Source organism: Engystomops pustulosus, chromosome 1 (assembly GCF_040894005.1).
Source record: "Engystomops pustulosus chromosome 1, aEngPut4.maternal, whole genome shotgun sequence".
Classification (NCBI taxonomy): Eukaryota; Metazoa; Chordata; class Amphibia; order Anura; family Leptodactylidae; genus Engystomops; species Engystomops pustulosus.
Window position 1 is genome coordinate 170,824,832 of NC_092411.1, and position 25,808 is coordinate 170,850,639.

General features: G+C 42.9%; 1 protein-coding gene across 3 annotated transcripts in view; it reads right to left on the minus strand.

Annotated features, from left to right (window-relative positions):
- Positions 1–25,808, minus strand: part of MED11 (mediator complex subunit 11) — a 94,181-nt gene that overhangs the window by 21,935 nt on the left and 46,438 nt on the right. For all 3 annotated transcript variants that reach the window (XM_072113872.1, XM_072113871.1, XM_072113870.1), the window contains exon 3: positions 11,221–11,351. In XM_072113872.1, coding sequence (XP_071969973.1) covers positions 11,221–11,351 — 131 coding nt within the window. The remainder of the gene's footprint in view (positions 1–11,220; positions 11,352–25,808) is intronic.

The window sequence follows — 25,808 nt, forward strand, 5'->3', positions numbered from 1 at the left end:
TCCCGGCCAGATCGGGGCCCAAAAAAGAGATATTTTGCGCTTTTGCTTAATCGCGGCCAGGGCGGTAATCCCGCGCCACTGGCGCTCCACCACATGCCCGTCTATGGCCGAATGGGCCAACGAAATGTCTCACCTCTTCCGCATGGAGGAACTGGCTATTATAACCCCGGAGGCTCATGAAAGGTTTCTGCGTGTGTGGTCCCCATGGATGAGCTATAGGGACTCCGAGTATTTCAAAGCTCTTTTCGAAGCCCAGGCCACTTGATGGGCTCCCTCGGCTCTCTTTTCAAGGGGCACTTATAACTCTATTATAAAGGTTGAAAATATCTGACCATTTCCTCACTTATCCCTTTTCATGATACAAGGGGTAACACCCACTAGAACCCTCCTTCCACTGTGTTCTTCCCTGAATGTTGTCTATCTAATGTGTGTTTTTGTCTTGTGTTCTTGGAGTTTGTCCTTCTTGGGCCATTTACTGGCATTTTATTCCCAGCAGACATATGGTTTCATACTATGCCCTAATATATACGTCAAGAGATAACAGGCCTCGTGGGGAAGAGGAAAGGGGGCGACACGTATATCTTTAATGGTTTTACCTCTGAGTCTGGCCTCCTCATCACCTTGGAGGCCTCTATACTCCCACAGGGCTTTGCTGAACAAGAAATATATGATATGGATATATGTACGTATGTTTCTTATTGCAAGTTATGTTTGGGTTTTTGGACTTGTGACTTTCATCGTTCAATAAACTTGATTCAACATAAATCTCCCAATCACAAATATAAAATGTTTAGGGACCGTGTACCTATTAATTTGACAGGGGTCCACTAGGTGCACTACCAATACTGCAAATTATATTACAAAAAAAGGGGACCAATTGTCACGGCAGGGAGTTAGTTACATAGGGAAATGCAAAGCTGCCTCAGGCAGAGAAGATACCCATATCCGGACAAGCAAAATTGTATCTTATTATAAAACGTCACTTTTATTAAACATCAAAATAAAATAAAGAAAGAATTGTGTGGACGTGTTTACTGCAAAGCACTTTAAAAAGTTGCAATTAAGAACACAGTAGAGTCGGCTCCATGGGTCAATAAGGAGTATACACTCGCTATTAGTATGTCACATAGACATCATGCCTGCATTGTATAAACTCAAAGGCATAGCTATAACGTGAGGGGTAAAGTAATAGACTCCGCTAGATCTCCAGCACTCGGGGTGAGCCCCTACATAGCTCGGTCTAAAAGGTTGTGGCAAATAATCGCCTATTCCTGGTTGTCACACAGGCAATGCTATGCTACTTAGATTTCATAAGGCGTTGATACTAATATTCATGTATGAGAGTCAAAAGACCGATTAGTTCTGGCCCCCTTAGGTGTACTTGGGTTGGTCATGTAAAGTGACCAGAGCCCTACACAGCAGGAGTCTGTAAATTAGTAGCGTAACACTAGCCTCACTAAGCTAAGACTGAGGGCAGGAAACTAGATGTACATATACTGTGAGTTTGACTCAGAGCCTGACTAATACTGCTGATTAAAAGGAAAAAACACATAAGCCCCCCGACATGTTTCACCAGCAAGCTGGCTTCATCAGGGGTAGGGCTATTAGTGTCGGCGGCGAGACAACGCCGGACATTTAAAGGTGACACTCCTCCCATTTTCAATTCCAAAGGCCTATAGACAAAGGTAAGTAAAAGACGCCTCCCACATAACAATACCTGATGGGTCCGAATTGTGATGACGCCTATAGGAGGGCGGCGATCATGGGCTTAGTGATGATGCACAGAACGATGTGACAGGTCAGCTGATCATAGTGGATCAGCTGACTGTGTCAGCTGACACATTGTTGTTGACATCGGGGCTGGCGCCATGTGCGCATGCTCCTGGACTTAGAATAGTCAAGGAGTGCGTAGTTGAGGCAGTGCCCGCTACGGGACTCAGGTAAAGACAACTGAAACCTTATCTCTTCAGAACATATGGGTAGATATACTAACCATGAGTGTATACTGTTGTAGGAAGTGCTGATATATATATATATTGTAATGTACACACTATGCAAAGTGAGCCATTCCAGAAAAAAGTTAGTTAATTATGTAGATGCCAATAGTACTTAGTACTTTATTTAGCAATTCTCATATACGAGCAGAGAGCGCTTGAAGGCAATTAAAAGTTCATGCATGCCTGTAAGGCAAAGGTATAGCGTATATGAGATGATAGTACTCCAAATAAAATGTAATATTATTGACTTGGTTTGGAGAGTATTCTGAATCAGACTCCCATGCTTGGTATATATAGACAACAGATAAGCCACAGATTTTTTGATCAAGAAAAAGGTTAATGTGGAATATTAGGGAGGAAGAACGGTATGTTTTTGGAAGAAGGGAGGGGGTAAATACCAACAATAAAGTGTTGCAGTAATAACTAGTCAGAGAGATTATTTGTATTTATTTGAAAAATATACAAAAGGTAAGTATACTCGAATATATTCCTTATAAGTACGCGGAGAAGGTAAATCCTTCATTCAAGCCTTTTGGGCTCAAAGATCTCAACCTGTGAATCCATCTAGCTTCCATTTGCAAAAGCTTGCGATCACTATTTCCTTGACGCGGTCCTGTTTGGATCTGATCAACGGCCCAGAATTTGAGGGCATCTGTCTTGCCCCCATGATGTAGTCTTATTTGTCTGGAAATAGGTGTATCCTTGCTGGTTGTAATGGAGCTAATGTGATTGGATATTCGCCTCCGTAGTTGTTTTATGGTTTTGCCCACGTAAATACGTGGGCAGGTACATTGTGCCACATAAACTACTGCTGTGCTTCTGCAGTTCAAGTAGCGCCTGATTGTAATGGTGTCACCATTGGCCGGATTCACAAATGATTTAGTTCTAGGCATGAATGAGCAGAAAGCACAGGAACCACAGGGGTAAGAGCCAAGAATGGTGTTTGTGGGTCTTTGGGTTGGTGTTGGGGTTTCGCTAAAATGGCTATGTACAAGGAAACTTTGGAGATTAGGACCTCGACGGTATGTAACTGTCGGTCTAACACTTAATCTGGTCCTCAGGTCCGGATCCGCTGTGAGTATGGGCCAATACCTGCCCATGATCTTTTTTAATCATTTCAGCATAGGCATCATATGTACCGATGCATCTGATAACTTGCTGCGTGGATTGTTGTTGTTTATCCTTGAAAAGAGTATTTCTCTCCGTATGCTTAGCTTTGGCATATGCCTTGTAGAGACATTTTTTAGGGTAGCCTCGGCTCCTAAATCTCTGATAGAGGGTATCGCATTCCTTCTTGAAGGATACTTCATCAGAGCAGTTTCTACGTGCTCTTAGATATTGGCCGATGGGTATACCAGTTTTCAGGGGTTGTGGATGCCAGCTCTGCCATTGCAGCAAGTTATTTGTAGATGTAGGTTTCCGGTAGATGTCAGTCATAAGGTGTCCTTGTGGGTCAATGTAGATGGTTAAATCCAGAAAGTTAATCTGGGTATCGTTAATCTCTGATGTAAATTTCATACCGATGTTGTTGTTGTTAAGTACTGTGACGAATTCCTCAAAAAGTTGTTTTTCACCCTCCCAGAAAATAAGCACATCATCAATGTACCTTCCCCAGTACACTATGTGTTGGGTGTATTTGGTACATGACTCAGAGAAGACGATGGTATCCTCCCACCATCCAAGAAAGAGGTTAGCATATGAGGGCGCACAAGTCGCCCCCATTGCTGTCCCTCTAACCTGGTGGTAGAAGGAGCCCTTGAACAAAAAGTAATTGTGTGTGAGCACAAAGTTTAAGAGCTTCAACAAAAACCGGTTATGCTCTCTGAATTGTATCCCTTTCGTGTTGAGAAAATAGGCGACCGCTTCGAGGCCTAGATGGTGAGCAATATTACTATATAAGGACTCAACATCCAGGCTGGCAATGAATACCCCAGGCGTGAATGTTAGGTCCTGTATCTTTTTGATAGTATCTTTCGTATCTCTTAAATATGAAGGGAGAGCGCACACGAAGGGCTGTAGCAGCTTGTCTATGTAGACACTGCATGGCTGGGTCAAACAGTCACATCCGGAGACGATCGGTCTCCCTGGGATAGGTATTCGCCCTTTGTGCACTTTCGGTAGTGCGTAAAACGTAGCTACCGTAGGTCGTTTGTTGAACAAGACCTTGTACTCATCATCACTCAGCAAGGAATCGTTTTTGGCCTCCATTAGGAGTTGCTCCAATTCATTGATGTACCTAGGTGTAGGATCAGTGCGGAGAATCTCATACGTATGTTTGTCAGAAAGTAACCTCTGAACCATATCAACATAATCCTTAGTGTCCATCACAATCGTGTTGCCCCTCTTATCAGAGGGTTTCACTATTATATCAGGATCTGCCTGTAGTGCTTCTAATGCCTGGATTTCATCGGCGCTTAGATTCTTGAATTTTTGCTTGCTGTCCATTTTAAGCTTCTCTATATCATTAGAGACGAGTTGCACAAATGTCTCTATATTCCGATATTTGGAGAAAGGCGGAGTATGTTTGGATCTAGGTCTCATGTCTGTAAGTGGAGCTTGAATTTTAGAGGGACCTGACGTATTTTCTTCCTCCAAGGTGAGGAGTGCCTCAAGTGCTTGAGTCTCCCTCTGTTTTAGTCTTTTCTTATCTGTTTCTTCCTCCACATGCATCTTATGTAGTGCTAGCTTGCGAGCAAAAAGATTTATGTCTTTAATCCACAAAAATTTATCACTGAGGGGTGTGGGGGTGAAGGTTAGGCCTCTTTGTAATAGTGTAAGCATTTGTGGAGAGAGTGTCTTGGATGACAAATTCATGACTAAGTTCTTTGGGGGATTTAGTGCTTCATGTGACATCATTTCCCATTGTACCCCCATTTCTCCCTGTCCCTGAGCTGGACGCCCGGGATTTGTGCACCTAAAAAAGGAGACGAAAAAGATGTAGTCGTCAAGTGCGGTATGATAGACGTTTGTGTGTTGTGCAATGGCAGTTGTGCCAGGGGTAGAGTTGTGCATGTAGGCATATTTTTGGATTGTGTTGTTACAGTGCTTGCAAGACTGTGTTGACTGATGGATGGTACTGCAGAGGTAGAGGAGGAGGAATACGTGCCTAAAGCTGGAGAGGCGCTCATTTCCATACATGGTGGCACCGCTATGGTGCGGGTTGAGTTATTATAGTTCCCTGTGGGTCTCTTGTATTGGGGTGAGTTGCGATTTCTAAAATTCTTACGTTTAGTGCCCCCTTGTGAGACAGATCTGGTTGATCCTGTGTCTTCCGTGCTTGAGATATCGGACTCAGATATATCTGTGTAGAGGGGTTTGGGATTCGGATTCTTGTTGCGTCTTTGAGTGTTTTTACGAAAGGAGCCGACTCTACTGTGTTCTTAATTGCAACTTTTTAAAGTGCTTTGCAGTAAACACGTCCACACAATTCTTTCATTATTTTATTTTGATGTTTAATAAAAGTGACGTTTTATAATAAGATACAATTTTGCTTGTCCGGATATGGGTATCTTCTCTGCCTGAGGCAGCTTTGCATTTCCCTATGTAACTAACTCCCTGCCGTGACAATTGGTCCCCTTTTTTTGTAATATAATTTGCTTTCTCCAGGAGTTTAATCTCTCCATATTAGGACCTAGGGACCTATCTGTCCCACCATCTGCTCCTAAGAATTACAGGAGCATAGGATATACTCGAGTTCTATATATCCTCTAACCGGCATACCTCTTTGATCTCTATACTGTCAATAATTCATTCTTCTGACTGGGCCCCCCCCCCCTTTCTTTGGATATTACACAGCCGGTCATGGCCGGCTTTCTATCACAGGTGATCAATCTAGAAAGCATTGTACAACAGGCCTCACAGGTCTTCTCTACTGAAGACTTACCCCTTGATCAAAGTAATATTCATCTTGCCTTTAATGATCTTGGCAAGACTTATAAACAGTTTATAAGAGCAAGTTGGGAAGTAGTCAGCTTTGAAACCTATCTAAGCCAGAAACTGGTATATAGGGGCCTAAGAACACAGCTAACCCCAAATTCGCACCAAGAAGACCTTGAGTTTACCAGAGGCTGGCAGTCCATACTAACCGAGAGTTCTCTGCGCATGATTGAATATCTTTGTACCTACGAAAAAAATAACCTTCAAGAAAAACTTCAAAAAGAAATTCAGGGCATACAGATATTCAATCAACATCCTGAATTCCCATTGCTTGAAACCAAATTACAGAAACACATTGACACTCTAACTAGGGAGACTAAGGAAAAAAAACATCAGAAATACATGAGGGACAGGAGGGATTTTGAGACAGGTCAAGTCTACTTTCGTAAAAACACTCAAAGACGCAACAAGAATCCGAATCCCAAACCCCTCTACACAGATATATCTGAGTCCGATATCTCAAGCACGGAAGACACAGGATCAACCAGATCTGTCTCACAAGGGGGCACTAAACGTAAGAATTTTAGAAATCGCAACTCACCCCAATACAAGAGACCCACAGGGAACTATAATAACTCAACCCGCACCATAGCGGTGCCACCATGTATGGAAATGAGCGCCTCTCCAGCTTTAGGCACGTATTCCTCCTCCTCTACCTCTGCAGTACCATCCATCAGTCAACACAGTCTTGCAAGCACTGTAACAACACAATCCAAAAATATGCCTACATGCACAACTCTACCCCTGGCACAACTGCCATTGCACAACACACAAACGTCTATCATACCGCACTTGACGACTACATCTTTTTCGTCTCCTTTTTTAGGTGCACAAATCCCGGGCGTCCAGCTCAGGGACAGGGAGAAATGGGGGTACAATGGGAAATGATGTCACATGAAGCACTAAATCCCCCAAAGAACTTAGTCATGAATTTGTCATCCAAGACACTCTCTCCACAAATGCTTACACTATTACAAAGAGGCCTAACCTTCACCCCCACACCCCTCAGTGATAAATTTTTGTGGATTAAAGACATAAATCTTTTTGCTCGCAAGCTAGCACTACATAAGATGCATGTGGCGGAAGAAACAGATAAGAAAAGACTAAAACAGAGGGAGACTCAAGCACTTGAGGCACTCCTCACCTTGGAGGAAGAAAATACGTCAGGTCCCTCTAAAATTCAAGCTCCACTTACAGACATGAGACCTAGATCCAAACATACTCCGCCTTTCTCCAAATATCGGAATATAGAGACATTTGTGCAACTCGTCTCTAATGATATAGAGAAGCTTAAAATGGACAGCAAGCAAAAATTCAAGAATCTAAGCGCCGATGAAATCCAGGCATTAGAAGCACTACAGGCAGATCCTGATATAATAGTGAAACCCTCTGATAAGGGGGGCAACACGGTTGTGATGGACACTAAGGATTATGTTGATATGGTTCAGAGGTTACTTTCTGACAAACATACGTATGAGATTCTCCGCACTGATCCTACACCTAGGTACATCAATGAATTGGAGCAACTCCTAATGGAGGCCAAAAACGATTCCTTGCTGAGTGATGATGAGTACAAGGTCTTGTTCAACAAACGACCTACGGTAGTTACGTTTTACGCACTACCGAAAGTGCACAAAGGGCGAATACCTATCCCAGGGAGACCGATCGTCTCCGGATGTGACTGTTTGACCCAGCCATGCAGTGTCTACATAGACAAGCTGCTACAGCCCTTCGTGTGCGCTCTCCCTTCATATTTAAGAGATACAAAAGATACTATCAAAAAGATACAGGACCTAACATTCACGCCTGGGGTATTCATTGCCAGCCTGGATGTTGAGTCCTTATATAGTAATATTGCTCACCATCTAGGCCTCGAAGCGGTAGCCTATTTTCTCAACACGAAAGGGATACAATTCAGAGAGCATAACCGGTTTTTGTTGAAGCTCTTAAACTTTGTGCTCACACACAATTACTTTTTGTTCAAGGGCTCCTTCTACCACCAGGTTAGAGGGACAGCAATGGGGGCGACTTGTGCGCCCTCATATGCCAACCTCTTTCTTGGATGGTGGGAGGATACCATCGTCTTCTCTGAGTCATGTACCAAATACACCCAACACATAGTGTACTGGGGAAGGTACATTGATGATGTGCTTATTTTCTGGGAGGGTGAAAAACAACTTTTTGAGGAATTCGTCACAGTACTTAACAACAACAACATCGGTATGAAATTTACATCAGAGATTAACGATACCCAGATTAACTTTCTGGATTTAACCATCTACATTGACCCACAAGGACACCTTATGACTGACATCTACCGGAAACCTACATCTACAAATAACTTGCTGCAATGGCAGAGCTGGCATCCACAACCCCTGAAAACTGGTATACCCATCGGCCAATATCTAAGAGCACGTAGAAACTGCTCTGATGAAGTATCCTTCAAGAAGGAATGCGATACCCTCTATCAGAGATTTAGGAGCCGAGGCTACCCTAAAAAATGTCTCTACAAGGCATATGCCAAAGCTAAGCATACGGAGAGAAATACTCTTTTCAAGGATAAACAACAACAATCCACGCAGCAAGTTATCAGATGCATCGGTACATATGATGCCTATGCTGAAATGATTAAAAAAGATCATGGGCAGGTATTGGCCCATACTCACAGCGGATCCGGACCTGAGGACCAGATTAAGTGTTAGACCGACAGTTACATACCGTCGAGGTCCTAATCTCCAAAGTTTCCTTGTACATAGCCATTTTAGCGAAACCCCAACACCAACCCAAAGACCCACAAACACCATTCTTGGCTCTTACCCCTGTGGTTCCTGTGCTTTCTGCTCATTCATGCCTAGAACTAAATCATTTGTGAATCCGGCCAATGGTGACACCATTACAATCAGGCGCTACTTGAACTGCAGAAGCACAGCAGTAGTTTATGTGGCACAATGTACCTGCCCACGTATTTACGTGGGCAAAACCATAAAACAACTACGGAGGCGAATATCCAATCACATTAGCTCCATTACAACCAGCAAGGATACACCTATTTCCAGACAAATAAGACTACATCATGGGGGCAAGACAGATGCCCTCAAATTCTGGGCCGTTGATCAGATCCAAACAGGACCGCGTCAAGGAAATAGTGATCGCAAGCTTTTGCAAATGGAAGCTAGATGGATTCACAGGTTGAGATCTTTGAGCCCAAAAGGCTTGAATGAAGGATTTACCTTCTCCGCGTACTTATAAGGAATATATTCGAGTATACTTACCTTTTGTATATTTTTCAAATAAATACAAATAATCTCTCTGACTAGTTATTACTGCAACACTTTATTGTTGGTATTTACCCCCTCCCTTCTTCCAAAAACATACCGTTCTTCCTCCCTAATATTCCACATTAACCTTTTTCTTGATCAAAAAATCTGTGGCTTATCTGTTGTCTATATATACCAAGCATGGGAGTCTGATTCAGAATACTCTCCAAACCAAGTCAATAATATTACATTTTATTTGGAGTACTATCATCTCATATACGCTATACCTTTGCCTTACAGGCATGCATGAACTTTTAATTGCCTTCAAGCGCTCTCTGCTCGTATATGAGAATTGCTAAATAAAGTACTAAGTACTATTGGCATCTACATAATTAACTAACTTTTTTCTGGAATGGCTCACTTTGCATAGTGTGTACATTACAATATATATATATATCAGCACTTCCTACAACAGTATACACTCATGGTTAGTATATCTACCCATATGTTCTGAAGAGATAAGGTTTCAGTTGTCTTTACCTGAGTCCCGTAGCGGGCACTGCCTCAACTACGCACTCCTTGACTATTCTAAGTCCAGGAGCATGCGCACATGGCGCCAGCCCCGATGTCAACAACAATGTGTCAGCTGACACAGTCAGCTGATCCACTATGATCAGCTGACCTGTCACATCGTTCTGTGCATCATCACTAAGCCCATGATCGCCGCCCTCCTATAGGCGTCATCACAATTCGGACCCATCAGGTATTGTTATGTGGGAGGCGTCTTTTACTTACCTTTGTCTATAGGCCTTTGGAATTGAAAATGGGAGGAGTGTCACCTTTAAATGTCCGGCGTTGTCTCGCCGCCGACACTAATAGCCCTACCCCTGATGAAGCCAGCTTGCTGGTGAAACATGTCGGGGGGCTTATGTGTTTTTTCCTTTTAATCAGCAGTATTAGTCAGGCTCTGAGTCAAACTCACAGTATATGTACATCTAGTTTCCTGCCCTCAGTCTTAGCTTAGTGAGGCTAGTGTTACGCTACTAATTTACAGACTCCTGCTGTGTAGGGCTCTGGTCACTTTACATGACCAACCCAAGTACACCTAAGGGGGCCAGAACTAATCGGTCTTTTGACTCTCATACATGAATATTAGTATCAACGCCTTATGAAATCTAAGTAGCATAGCATTGCCTGTGTGACAACCAGGAATAGGCGATTATTTGCCACAACCTTTTAGACCGAGCTATGTAGGGGCTCACCCCGAGTGCTGGAGATCTAGCGGAGTCTATTACTTTACCCCTCACGTTATAGCTATGCCTTTGAGTTTATACAATGCAGGCATGATGTCTATGTGACATACTAATAGCGAGTGTATACTCCTTATTGACCCATGGAGCCGACTCTACTGTGTTCTTAATTGCAACTTTTTAAAGTGCTTTGCAGTAAACACGTCCACACAATTCTTTCTTTATTTTATTTTGATGTTTAATAAAAGTGACGTTTTATAATAAGATACAATTTTGCTTGTCCGGATATGGGTATCTTCTCTGCCTGAGGCAGCTTTGCATTTCCCTACCAATACTGCCACTCTGTCCTATTTCTATTTTCATGTATTAGTTAATTTTTAGCCTGCCCTCTTTCCTCTTCCCCCTTAACAAACTACTAGTAATTTCTAGTTGTGTACACCGGGAAGGCCCTCAAGAAAACAAATCTGCTAGAATAGACCTTTTTCTCTGTATAACAAATATAAAATTACCAGTGTCACTCTGCCTGGATCTAGGAGTAAGCGGCCTTAGTTTATCATGCTTAACCGATGGTAAATTCCTTAAGCTTTTTACTAAATTTCAGTTAACTATATAGCGGAATAGTCACACAACTTCAATCCATTGCTCCCAAAGCCATCATGGGGAATGAAGCAATTTTTTTTGCCATGACAGGTCGGAGGCAAACACTATAATCAGACAGAAAATAGAAGAAAAAATCTAAAATTTGAAAACTTAAAAACAAGTAAAATTAGAAAAACATACCTGTGTAAGGTAACGTATTTGTCCTGATAGTTCAGTTTCAACCTTCTGCATGGATGTACTAAATTGAGAGGAATGCCTGTCTAAAAGGCGTTCATTTGGTTTCTCTTTGGAGAGTTCCAACATGACATTACCTGCAGATAAGAAAAATATATGATTTGTATGAGCGTATTCATTTACATAAAGGTGTATATAGCCAAGATGATGCAATCTTGAACGAAGGATGATAATTCTAAGGGACATTGGGGCATCGTGTATCATAAGCCTGTCTGTGTGTGCCAGCCTTTTTTGGTTTGGTGAAACGTCTGTTACATTTTTTTAGTGGTTTTATCAATTGTATGCTGTATATATTTAATAAAGATTCTCCTATTTTTTGGTCCTCTATTGCATCTTCTTTTCTTCTTTGAGTTTATGATATAATATTTGGTAGTGCAAGCTTCCACATAGGCAAGCCTTTTGGAATCCAAAAGTGGAAAGGGGGGAACGTGAACATGCAACCAAATGGTCACTTACACCTGAGGAAGTCGAGCTGGCTTTTTGCTGGGGAGGGGCTTTTTTCTGGCTATATACAGGGGGGGGGGTGCTGGCTGTATACTGGGAGAACTGGTGGTCTATATAAAGGGTGGGCTGGCTGTATACTGGGGGGCAGGTTTGGCTATATATAGAGGGGCTAGCTGTATACTGGGCCGGCTGGCTGTGTTATGTGGCATAGTAATTATATTCCTGTACATAGGGGCGGTATTATAGCAGTTATATTTCTTACATAGGAGGCAGTATTACAGTAGTTACACGCTTGTACATAGGGGCAGTATTATAGTATTTCTATATTCTTGCACATAGGGAGCAGTATTATAGTAGTTATATTCTTGTACACAGGGGGTAGTATTATAGTAGTTATATTCTTGTACACAAAATGCAGTATTATAATATATTTTAGTTTTGGGCAGTATTTTGTATACAGGCAGTTACGTACAAGATAGGGTCCGTAGGTTTGTTCTTAAGTTGAATTTGTATGTAAGTCGAAAATGTATATTTTATAATGGTAGAAAAAAAATTTTTTGCCCCAGTGACAATTGGAGTTTCAAAATTTTTGCTGTAACTGGACCAAGGATTATTAATAAAGCTTCTTTACAGCTACCATACAGCTGATTATTGCAATCTAGGACTATAGTAAAGCATCCAGAGAGCTTCACCAGAGGTCACAGTGGGCAGAGGGGTCCGTCTTTAACTATGGATCGTCTATAAGTCGGGTGTCCTTAAGTAGGGGACTACCTGTATATAAGTCAGTATTAAGTTGTCTTCTGTTAAAAAAGAAGCGTTATTCCTGTACAAGGGAGGCAGTATAAGTCTCTTTCTCTGCGCCCTTCATGTTGATTTAGACAATCTATAAACAGTTTGTGTGGAGTTTAGTAACTCCACCCACATCACATGGTCACGCCTACTTGTTTTGACCCTGCCCACAGAATGGGGCCATTTTCACATTTTTTTCCAGGGTCACTTTAAATTCCCATAAACATTTTAATAAAAATTGTTTTATAACCATAAATTACAATAGTCAAAATTTACATTAAAGAATTATGGTAGAAAAATTGTAGAATTCACTGGAGGACAGGAAGTGTGGCCACTGGGAGTGCAGGTAAGCCAAGGCAGCTAGTGGTTGTAGGGAACTCTATAATCAGCCAGACAGATAGAATAATTTGTCACCAAGACCGCCTCAACCGAATGGTTTGCGGTCTCCCTGATGCCAGGGTTCAGCATGTGGTGGAAAGGGTAGATAAATTACTGGGAGGGCTGGGGATGATCCTGCTGTCATGGTCCATGTTGGTACAACTGACATAATAGATGATAGGTGGAGGAGCCTGAAGAATAGTTTTTAAAGGATTAGGTTCAAAGCTTAAGGGAAGGACCTCCAAGGTAGTATTCTCCAGATTTCTACCTGTGCCACGCACTACACAGAGCAGACAGTGGGAGCTCAAGCAGCTAAATGAATGGCTCAGATCCTGGTGTAGAGCAGAGGGATTTGGGTTCCTAGAGCACTGGGCTGACTTTTCATTAGGGTAGAAGGTGTTCTCTGCAGTTAACTTGCACCTAAATGGAAGGAGGGCTGCTGTGCTGGGGGAGAAGATCCTAGCAGGTGTGATTGAGTATTTAAACTAGGATCGGGGGAGGAGGAAAAGGAAGACACAAAAGGGGTAGACAGGTCATGGCAGGTTATGTTGGTGGGTGGTGGAGTAGTGTATGTAGGACTAAGGCAGTGGATAAGTAGATCAGATCCACCTGATCCAAATCAATAGTGCTGATAAATGTGCTAGTTAAATTAATTTTCCACAGTTATTTATCTGATTTAAAGAAAAGTGTGTGTTCACAAATGCCAGAAGTATCACAGGCAAAATGGGCGAGCTGGAGGCTCTCGTATTAGAGGAACAGTTAGATGTTGTTGGTGTAGCGGAGACATGGCTCGATGCCGCACAGGATTGGGGTGTTAATATTCAAGGTTTTACACTCTTTCGGAAAGACAGAGCAAATAGGAGTGGAGGTGGTGTACATGTGTATATTAGAAGAGACTTAAAAGGCGATTGTGAATGAGACAGTGGTCTCAGAAGAATGTGAGGAATCTGAAACTTCAAATTCAAAACCAAAAAAGCGTAGAGAAAATCATTTTTATGTATTTATAGACCCCCTAACATCTCTGAGGTAATAGAAGGTCACCAATATAAACAGATGGAGTAGTGATAATGGGAGACTTAAACTTTCCAAATATAAATTGGGTTCAGGGCTCTTCTTCATCTGTGAAGGGGAGAAATTTTATCAACTTTCTGCAGGATAATTTTATGGTGCAGCTTGTAGAAGATCCCACAAGAGGTGATGCATTGTTGGACCTTGGGATTTCTAGTAGTGCGGAGATTGTCCAAAATGTCAGTGTCCGGGAAACCCTTGGAAACAGCGATCAGAACATAATTATTTTTCTCTTAAACTGTAAAAAGCAAAAACAGGTGGGAAAATCAAAAACTTTGAATTTTAAGAAGGCCAATTTCCAGAAATTCAGGGCTGAACTACAGGCTATAGACCGGCATCAAATACTATCATGTGATGATACTAATGTTAAATGGGAGAAATTCAAATCTATCCTGGGTCATTATACTATTTTATACAAAATTTATTCCAATAGGTAACAAGTATAGACAGGCTAGATTACACCCCGCATGGCTTAACGGTACAGTAATAGGGCAATTAATGATAAAATATTAAAAAAAATATATAAATCTAAAAAATATAAAATACAAATACAAAATGAAAGACAGGTGGCTAAAGTTAAAAAAAAACAAAAAAAAACAAAAAAACTTTCTTTTGCTAACTATATCAATGCAAAAAATCTAAGCTGATCCTATCTCAGCTGAATTAAATCAATGTGTACAAGGCTCCTGGACCATATGGGTTACACCCCAGAGTTCTTAAAGAACTCAGTTCTGTTATTGCTGTACCGTTGTCTAAATTCTTCAGGGATTTCGTAATGCCTAATGGTGTGGTGCCAAGTGTCTGGCGCAAGGCAAATGTGGTGCCAATATATAAAAAAGGCTCTAGAACAGTGGTGTCGAACCTATGGCATGGTTTCCAGAGGTGGCACTCTGAGCCCTTTCTGTGGGCACTCAGGCCATCACCAGAGATGACTTAAGGTATATTCCTACAGTCCCAGACAGCCCAGGACTTGCTGTGCACAGAGCTAATTTTTTTTTTTTTTAACAACAATTTTTATTTGTCTTTGCATAGTTTACAATAAAGCAGCCATAGAAAATAAGACAGTTTTACAGTATTATCCATAAGCGGACAGATACATATTTGTCAATTTTCACAATAGTACAGCACAGTTATGCAAACTTTTTATTATTACAACTTTTTTATTATCCGAAACCAATAAATGGAACAAACTCAGCCTGTGATTCCAGCTTTCCACCTTGCCCTCCAGCTGCTGGTACCCCCCGTCTGTAACACCCCCCCCCCTTCCCTTTCCAGGAGATCTCTTTCCCTAACCTCTTTACTCCAAGGCTCCCAGTCTTCCCTTCAGTTGTTGATTATTGTACCATGTGGTGTATTGAAAAGTTTTCATAAGTGTTTGTACCTCTGCTTCTGTATAATATTTTAAAATAAACTCCTTCCATTTTTTAAAGAATTTTTCAGAATCTCTTTCTCTATGTCTCTCTGCTTCTATTCTATCATATAATAGAAGCGGTTTAAGGGTGCTAATCACTTCTGGTATGTCAGGAATGGTCGACACTAGCCAGTGGCGTAAAATACATTTCTTAGCTACCTGTATAGTTATATGTACTAGCTTTTTGTCCACTATACACGTCTCCTCTGGATTCCCATCTACAGCTATGTGGTGGAATAACATTGCCTCTGGGGCCATTATCACCTCCTGCCTCCACACCTCTTTTATCATGACTTTAACGGCTTGCCAGAAAGGCTCCAGATGCGGACATGACCAAATAGCGTGGAATAGATTTGCTCTATACAAGCCACATTTCGGGCAGCTTCTTAAATAATGCGCTGGTGCGTCTCTTGGGGCAAAGTTGAAAGCATACGTAGCTCTGTGCATCAAACAGTACTGCATTTCCCTCCACTGTTCATTTATCATTGCTTTCCGTACCTTTTCCCAACCAGCTGGTATTTTGTCATGCAAGTCTGTGGTGTCTATTTCCCTTTCCCATCCCTGAAAGCAGGTCCCTTTCCATCTGTGTAGCATTTGTTCCCTCATTCTCACATGGATTTCCAACAAAGAATCATGGCGTTGAGGCGTGCCTACCAAAGTATCAAACGAGCCTGACCTTTCTGCTTCTGGCATTTCTCTGACCCTTGCTTTACTGGTCTCTAGAATTTTAAAAAACTGCAGGTGTTGTGCAATGCCCAGTCTATATTTGTCTTTAAATTCCCTAAATAGTCTATTATTTCTGGTTTGTTTGTATATCGGGTTCCGCTGTATGGGGGTATATTTTAATCTTTCTGATTGCTTTCCATGCTCCCACTGTATCTTTCAGTAGATAGCTCTTCTTTATATTAGAGGGGAGTTCCGACCATTTTAGATGTAAGCAAACTAGATATGTTGCCAAACTATACTTTCCCGCTAGTTCTTGTTCCAGAGCCACATTGGAGTGGAAATTTATATTATGAAATCAGTCCCTAATGTGTCTAAACTGTGCCGCTAGATTATAACATCGCAGTAGCGCTAACTGTATGCCTCCATCATATTTAGGTTGGACTAACTTATTATAGGCAATTCTGGGACGTTTGCCCTTCCACAGGAAGCGTACATAAGCCGTCTGTAACCTCTGAAAATCGGCATGTCGTATTCTGAAACTGCACAGAGCTATTTTAACGTGGCAGCGCTACCTGGGACTACTGGAGGAGTGGAGGGGGGGGGGGCAGATCTGGATTTATCATTGTAGCTCCTGCTCTGGCCCTGACAATTCTTCCTGTTTATGGGACCCTGGAGGGAAGCTACAATGATCGTCCAAATTTCTTCTATTTTCTGCTTTATTGGTGTCCTCAGGGTGCTGGTATGAATGAAAGCTGTGACAGAGCAGGGAGTATAAATCACAAATTAAGTAATTTGTGCACTCAGTCACTAAAAGGTTCGCCATCACTGCTCTAGAACTTCGCCAGGCAATTACAGGTCTGTAAGTTTAACTTCCATTGTGGGCAATATATTGGAAGGGTTAGTAAAAGACTATATACTGGAGTATGTGACATCAAATAGTATAATAAGTGACAGCCAGCATGGGTTTACTAAGAATAGAAGTTGTCAAACTAACCGGATATGCTTCTATGAAGAGGTGAGCAGATGCCTGGATGGAGGAGCTGCTGTGGATATTGTGTTTTTGGACTTCGAAGGCATTTGACACTGTCCCTCATAGACGCCTGATGGGTAAAATAAGGTCTATTGGTTTGGCAGGAATCATTTGCAATTGGATTCAAAACTGGCTGAAGGATCGTGTCCAGAGAGTTGTGGTCAATGATTCCTACTTGGAATGGTCACCAGTTATGAATGGTGTACCCCAGGGTTCAGTGCTTGGCCCACTGCTATTTAATATATTTATTAACCGGTTAAGGACCGGGCCCTTTCCCGTTTTTTCATTTCCATTTTTCACTCCCCACCTTCAAAAATCTATAACTTTTTTATTTTTACACGTAAAAAGCTATGTGACGGCTTGTTTTTTGCGTAACAAATTGCACTTCATAGTGATCGCATTGAATATTCCATGCCATGTACTGGGAAGCGAGAAAAAAATTCCAAATGCAGTGAAAATGGTGAAAAAACCGCATTTGTGTCGTATTCTTGTGGGCTTGGATATTACGGCTTTCACTTCACGCCACAAATGACGCATCCAGAGGTCGCATTAACGCCTCACCACGCGTCATAGACGCGTGATGAGGCGCCATTACCCCCCAAAATAATTGCCATGCGTAAAAGAACGCATGGCAATTATTCCCTGTAGCGCGCAGGCTGAGCGGTTCAGCGTGCGCTGCAAATGAGGGAAATGTCTATAGAGCGATCGCAGCGCGCGCTGGACCGCTCAGCAGGACACGTGACTCAGTGTCAGGGGCGGGCAGGAGAGACCCGCAGCGAGAGCGCAGGCCCCGGGCGAGGCATGTGGGCAGCGGGGCTGCCGCTCCCCGTCCTGCTCCAAATGCTGCCTGCGTTTATGTGATCGATGGGACCGGGTGAGTGTGTGCAGTGTCCTGTGTGAGTGTGTGCAGTGTCCTGTGTGAGTGTGTGCAGTGTCCTGTGTGAGTGTGCGCAGTGTCCTGTGTGAGTGTGCGCAGTGTCCTGTGTGAGTGTGCGCAGTGTCCTGTGTGAGTGGTGTGTGTGCGCAGTGTCCTGTGTGAGTGGTGTGTGTGCGCAGTGTCCTGTGTGAGTGGTGTGTGTGCGCAGTGTCCTGTGTGAGTAGTGTGTGTGCGCAGTGTCCTGTGTGTGTGTGCGCGTGCAGTGTCCTGTGTGTGTGTGCGCGTGCAGTGTCCTGTGTGTGCGCGTGCAGTGTCCTGTGTGTGCGCGTGCAGTGTCCTGTGTGTGCGCGTGCAGTGTCCTGTGTGTGCGCGTGCAGTGTCCTGTGTGTGCGCGTGCAGTGTCCTGTGTGTGCGCGTGCAGTGTCCTGTGTGTGCGCGTGCAGTGTCCTGTGTGTGCGCGCGCAGTGTCCTGTGTGTGCGCGCGCAGTGTCCTGTGTGTGCGCGCGCAGTGTCCTGTGTGTGCGCGCGCAGTGTCCTGTGTGTGCGCGCGCAGTGTCCTGTGTGTGCGCGCGCAGTGTCCTGTGTGTGCGCGCGCAGTGTCCTGTGTGTGCGCGCGCAGTGTCCTGTGTGTGCGCGCGCAGTGTCCTGTGTGTGCGCGCGCAGTGTCCTGTGTGTGCGTGCGCAGTGTCCTGTGTGTGCGTGCGCAGTGTCCTGTGTGTGCGTGCGCAGTGTCCTGTGTGTGTGTGCGCAGTGTCCTGTGTGTGTGTGCGCAGTGTCCTGTGTGTGTGTGCGCAGTGTCCTGTGTGTGTGTGCGCAGTGTCCTGTGTGTGTGTGCGCAGTGTCCTGTGTGTGTGTGCGCAGTGTCCTGTGTGTGTGTGCGCAGTGTCCTGTGTGTGTGTGCGCAGTGTCCTGTGTGTGTGTGCGCAGTGTCCTGTGTGTGTGTGCGCAGTGTCCTGTGTGTGTGTGCGCAGTGTCCTGTGTGTGTGTGCGCAGTGTCCTGTGTGTGTGTGCGCAGTGTCCTGTGTGAGTGTGCGCAGTGTCCTGTGTGAGTGTGCGCAGTGTCCTGTGTGAGTAGTGTGTGTGCGCAGTGTCCTGTGTGAGTAGTGTGTGTGCGCAGTGTCCTGTGTGAGTAGTGTGTGTGCGCAGTGTCCTGTGTGAGTAGTGTGTGTGCGCAGTGTCCTGTGTGAGTAGTGTGTGTGCGCAGTGTCCTGTGTGAGTAGTGTGTGTGCGCAGTGTCCTGTGAGCGTAGTGTGTGTGTGTGTGTGTGTGTGTGTGTGTGCGCAGTGTGCGCAGTGTCCTGTGAGCGTGCAGTAGTGTGTGTGTGTGTGTGTGTGTGTGCGCGCAGTGTCCTGTGAGCGTGCAGTAGTGTGTGTGAGTGTGCAGTGTCCTGTGAGCGTAGTGTGTGTGCGCGCTATGTGTGCTATGTGTATTACAGAAATTTTCATACTCCTCCTCGGGTAAAAATACTCCTCAAAAATGGTGAGAGGAGTATTTTTACCCTTCTGGAAAAATGTTAGTGCGACCTCTGGACGCATCTAATTTATTCTTTGGGTCAGTACGATTACAGGGATACCAAATTTGTATAGGTTTTATAAGGTTTTCATACATTTACAAAAATTAAAACCTCATGAACAAAATTTTTTTTTTATTTTGTCGTCTTCTTGTGCTTATAACTTTTCCATACTTCGTTGTATAGAGTTGAGTTGTATGGTATCATCTTTTGATGATGTTTTCAATGATATTATTTTTAGGACTGTACGACCTTTTGATAACTTTTTATAGAATTTAAATTTTTTTTTAAATGGCAAAAAAGTGCCAGTTTTGACTTTGGATGCGATTTTCCGTTACGGGGTTAAACGCAGTGAAAAACCGTTATTATATTTTGATAGATCGGGCATTTTCGGACGTGGCGATACCTAATGTGTTTATGATTTTTACTGTTTATTTATATTTATATCAGTTCTAGGGAAAGGGGGGGTGATTTGAATTTTTAGGCTTTTTTATTATAATTTTTTTTTTTTTTACTTTTTTTTAATTATTATTTTTACTATTTTTCAGACTCCCTAGGGTACTTTAACCCTAGGTTGTCTGATCGATCCTACCATATACTGCCATACTACAGTATGGCAGTATATGGGGATTTTACTCCTCATACATTACAATGTGCTGATAGCACATTGTAATGAATGGGTTAACCCGAAGTAGCTTCGGGTCTTAGTGAGACCCGAAGCTACCATGGCGACGGAACGCCGCTCCCCGATGACGTCATGGGGAGCGGCGATCCTGTTTGAAGCCGCTGGCAGCTTTGCCTGCGGCGATCAGCAAGAAAACCCTCGCGATCGGTGCCGGCACCGATCGCGGGTGTTACCGGTAAGCCTTTGCTGCAATATGCGTGAATACACGGCGGGCGGTCGCGAACCGGTTAATGATAGAGGACACCAAGTTGTGTAGTGTAATACAGTCTATAGAGGATGTACCTAGGCTACAGGGTGACTTGGACAAACTGAGTGTTTGGTCATCCACTTGGCAAATGAGGTTCAATGTGGATAAATGTAATGTTATGCACGTGGGGGCTAATAATGCACAGGCACAATATGTCCGGGGGGAGTAAATCTGGGAGGTACTAGTAGATCATAAATTAAATAACAGCATGCAATGTCAATCAGCTGCCTCTAAAGCCAAAAGGATCTTGTCATCTATCAAAAGTGGTATGGACTCTCATGATAGGGAAGTAATATTACCACTGTACAAGGCATTGGTTGGGCATCACCTGGAATATGCTATCCAGTTCTGGGCACCGGTCCATAAAGAGGATGCCCTGGAGCTGGAGAGGGTTCAATGTAGAGCCACAAAAATGACAAGGGGTATGGAGGGTTTCAGTTATGACGAAAGATTAAAACAACTAGATTTATTTAGTCTGGAAAAAGAGACAACTACAAGGGGACATGATTAATTTATATAAATATATGAATGGGCCATACAAAAAATATGGTGGCAAGTCGTTTCAGATTAAATCAAATCAAAAGACGTGGGGGCACGGTCTTCATCTGGAGAAATCAAGCTTTAAATCAACAGAGGTGACAGGGCTTTTTTACTATGAGAATTGTCAATTTGTGGAATAGCCTGCCTCAGGCGCTGATCACAGCAGAGAGTTTCAAGAAGGGTCTAGATGCCGTTTTACACCTAAATAACATTGACAGTTAAATTATATAGAATTGTTTCCCCTAAATCCCTTCCTCATCCAATCCCTTCCTTGGTTGAACAGGTGTCTTTTTCAACCATAACTGTGAAACTATGATACACTGTTCCGGGCTCACAGCAGGTCACATGAGAAGGGAATGCATGTGACCCTGTGGCATCAGCACAGACAAGGCACTCCTACATTCTCCTGCTCCTATATTCTCCTGCTACTGAGCGTGCATATGCTAGTTAACCCTCTCAACACCACCTATCCTCCTCTTCTCCGTCAAGGAACAGGCCAGACAGCCAGAGGGAGAAGGTAACTGCTAGCTACCAAGCGGCTGCAGATAATAAGTGTAAAAATGCTTATTTTGGCTTAGTGCTGAGCTAAGCAAAAAGTTTTGTACTTTACAGTTGTACTTTAACCCTCTCTGGTCATACAACATTATTCTGTGTGTTAATTCCTATTTATTCTAATTTCTTAGATACTCCCTGACATCACTACACTCAATATTTCTACTACTTTTTTTTCCCTTGCATTATAGACTCACCCCGTAATATTCATAACTAACATGTCCCTACTTAAAAACGTATATATAACAATTTGTCATATTGTAAACTCATATGTCTACAGCACACACACTAATATAAGACTATATAAAAAAATAAGATAAAACACTATGCTGGATTTTTAAAATCATGAGTGAATCCAGTAATAGTTTCATACACACACTTATATACATACATACATACATACATACCGTATATACTCGAGTATAAGCCGACCCGAGTATAAGCCGAAACCCCTAATTTCAACACAAAAAAACTGGGGAAAACTTTTGACTCGAGTATAAGCCGAGGGTGGGAAATGCATTGGTTACAGCCTCCCAGTATATAGTCTGCCAGCCCCTGTAGTATACAGCCTGCCCAGCCCCTGTAGCATACAGCCTGCCCAGCCCCTGTAGTAGGAAAAAAAATAACACTGTACTCATCTTTCCGACGTCCTCCATAGGTCCTCTTCTGTCTCAGACAGAAGAGGACCTACAGTTGATGTCAGAAAGGTGAGTTTTGATTTTATTTTTTTAGTTGACTCGAGTCTAAGCCGAATTAGGGTTTTTGAGCACAAATTTTGTGTTGAAAAACTAGGCTTATACTCGAGTATATAAGGTACACACGGCATATACTCAAGTATAAGTCGATCGGAATATAAGACCAAACTTAATTTTACCACAAAAACCTGGGAAAACCTATTGACTCGAGTATAAGCGTAGGGTAGGAAATGCATTGGTCAATGCCTGCCCTTCAGTATAAAGCCACACAGCTTTCCCCCAGTCCAGTATATAGTCAGCCATCCCCCAACCCCTGTATACAGCCAGCCAGCATTCCCCCAGTATTTAACAAGCCCAGAGCCATCCCCCTGCCCCAGTACTTTATATAGCCAGCCACTATTATTCCCCCAGTATACAGCTGCCACCATGTACAACCAGCCCCTGTATATAGCCAGACTTGTTTGCCCAATTCAAAAAAGAAGAAACACAATACTCACCTTTCCGATGCCACCCCCCACCCCCACCTCGCTGGTCTTTGCTTCTTCTGACATCAGAGTGTGTGTCAGCAGCCGGGCTGATGCAGGGAGCGAGGTCTTGTGGGTGTGGGTGCCCCCCCTCGACTCCTGACTGTAAGTCCTCCCTAGGAGGCCAGCAGGCTTGTGGTGGCTCCGTCGCGCTTGTGCGGCAAGCGGGGAAGGCAAAGCAGGGCAACATCCTCCATCCCAACGCCATGTCTCAAGAGTGAGGAGCTCAGGATGACATCTAGAGGTTTGGCACCACATTTTAAAATATAAGCAAGCTTTTTGCTGGTGTGTGTTGCTGATACTGTGTCCCAGATTAGCTATGGATCCTTAACCCCATAATCCCTCGGAGCCTGGTGATGCCACTGCCCAGGTATGTCCATACTGTTAAACAAGCCCTTAAGGGGATCCTTGTTTAAAGGCAATTTTTCTGATAAAAATACCTTGTTTGATCTCTCCTGTCATCTGAAGCAAAAAAAAAAAAATGAAGTATTTGCAAGAAATCGCTTTCTTCATCCTATAAAATCGCACCTTGTACAAAGTATATCCAAAAAAGTTGTGGATGAGTTGCCCTTATTCCTAAAAAGCATCAAAAGTACGATCAAAGATGAGGTTGCAGCTGCTTTGAAAAACGTTAAAGATGACACAAGTGGCCCTTCCACATCCACGAGTGGGCATACATCCAACCGCCAGAACCTGTGAAACAGCATCTCCTAGATGAAGGGGAAATTGATTCCCAAGAAGAAGAAGGTCAAGAAGACCCTACTGGACTGCCTGTGTTCTATGGACCATGCAGACGAAATCCTTAGAGCCTTGGGTAAACAGAGGTATCGCACTCCAAAATGTTGGGAGGGTGCTTTTGATAATATGACCACTCAACAGTTTGTTTTTTCTTTTTCTTTCTTTTGTGTTGTTTCATTATGTGCTGTTATAAATCATAAGGCCCCATTTGGCCAGAGCAAATGGCTGAAGGGGAACTTTGCTTTACAATCAGCCAGGAAGAGGGGCTGGGCAGGGAGCCTCTGAACCCCAAGGAGTCTTAGTGAAGAGCATGTTTTTCTTATCAAATGTTATGGGGTTTTAATAAAACCCCAGACCCAGTACCTCACTGATGGGAGGGGGATAGAAAAACTCCCCCTCACAGTGACATCACAGCCATGGTTTGGGGTCAAAAATCCCCTGGGTTTAAATTAGTGAAGCAGCCATATGGCTTTGGTTCTGTTTGAGGATTCTATTCAATAGAAGACTGGATCGCTGTCTGGCTAAAGAACTTCTACCTATTTCAAAAGCAAGAGTTTTTTTTTCCGTTTCCTTCCTTAACTGTTTGTAAGTATTGTATGTGTATTTTTTTTAACTTATTTCATTTTATCTGACAATTTTATTCTTTGAGTGTACTGTATTTTTTATGTATATTAAAGTGTTAACTTTAGTAAGCCTCTGCTTGTAGCCTTAAAGAATCTGAGTCTCCGGAGGGAATTACATTACCTGAAGTTATTTTTAGCATAGTCTATGTAGTAAGCGAGTGTGAATTTATCATTTTAACCCCTTCCCACCGCAGCCCTTTTTTGCTTTTGCGTTTTTATTTTTCACTCCCCACCTTCAAAAATCTATAACTTTTTTTATTTTTCCATGTATAGAGCTGTGTTATTGTTTTATTTTCTGCGTAACAAATTACATTTCAAAATAGTGGCATTTAATAATGCATGCCGTGTACTGGGAAGCGGGAAAAAAAAATCCAAATGCAGTAAAATTGGGGAAAAAAAAAAATGTATTTGTGCTGTATTCTTGTGGGCTTGGATTTTACAGATTTCAGTGTATGGCCCAAATGTCTACTTTATTCTTTGGATCGTTACGATCACGGGGATACAAAATTTGTATAGGTTTTATAATGTTTTCATACATTTACAAAAATTAAAACCTCCTGTAAAAAAAAAAAAAAAAATCTTCATTTTGCCGTCTTCTCGCGCTAATAACTTTTTCATACTTTAGTGTACAGAACTGTGGGTGGTGTCATTTTTTGTGACTTGATGACGTTTTCAATGCTTCTATTTTTAGGACTGTACAACCTTTTGATCACTTTGTATAGATTTGTTTTCTATTTTCAAAATGGCAAAAAAAATGCTTTTTGCGACTTCGGGCGCTATTTTCAGTTACAAGGTTAAACGCAGTGAAAAACATTATTATATTTTTATAGATTTTTATATTTATATGACTTCTAGAGAAAGGGGGGAAATTTGAATTTTTATGGTTTTTAATATAACTTTTTCTTTTTTACTATTTTTCAGACTCTCTAGAGTACTTTAACCCTAGGTTGTCTGACTGATCCTACCATATACTGCAGTATGGCAGTATATGGGGATTTTGCACACCATCTATTACAATGTGCAAATCGCACATTGTAATAGATAGCCTAGATCAATGATGGCGAACCTATGGCACGGGTGCCAGAGGCGGCACTCGGAGCCCTCTCTGTGGGCACCAGAGAGGACTCAAGGTATCTTTCTGCAGACCCAGAGAGCCCAGGGCTTGCTGTGTACAGAGCTATTTTAAAGTGACAGGACTACCTGGGACTACTGGATTTATCATTGTAGCTCCTGCTCTGGCCTTGACAATTCTTTCTGTCTAGGGCAGTGATGGCGAACCTTTTAGAGACCGAGTGCCCAAAATGCAAACCAGACCCACTTATTTATTGCAAAGTGCCAACACGACAATTCTAGCATTAAATTATAAAAATCTTCTTGCTCCGTGCTATACCACAGCTCTCAAGGGTCCTGAGGACGCCAATATCTTTGACAGAAGGTGGGAAAATTCAGATTGCCATTAGAGCTTCCCTGAACATGAAAAATTGTGGGGCCAAGAGCAGGAGCTTCATGGCTCCAATGATAATCTGACCATTTCCTCACCTTCTCTTCCTGCAGTCTCAGGTAGACCAAGATGCTTCACGTTTTGGGCTACTTGGGCCTGCAAGAGGATCCCTCAAGTCCTGTCTGGTGAATTCTGTGCTGGGGCAACAGCCTGAGTGCCCACTGAGAGGGCTCAGAGTGCCACCTCTGGCACCCGTGCCATAGGTTCGCCATCACAGGTCTAGGGGATCCTTGAGGGAAGCTACAATGATCATCCA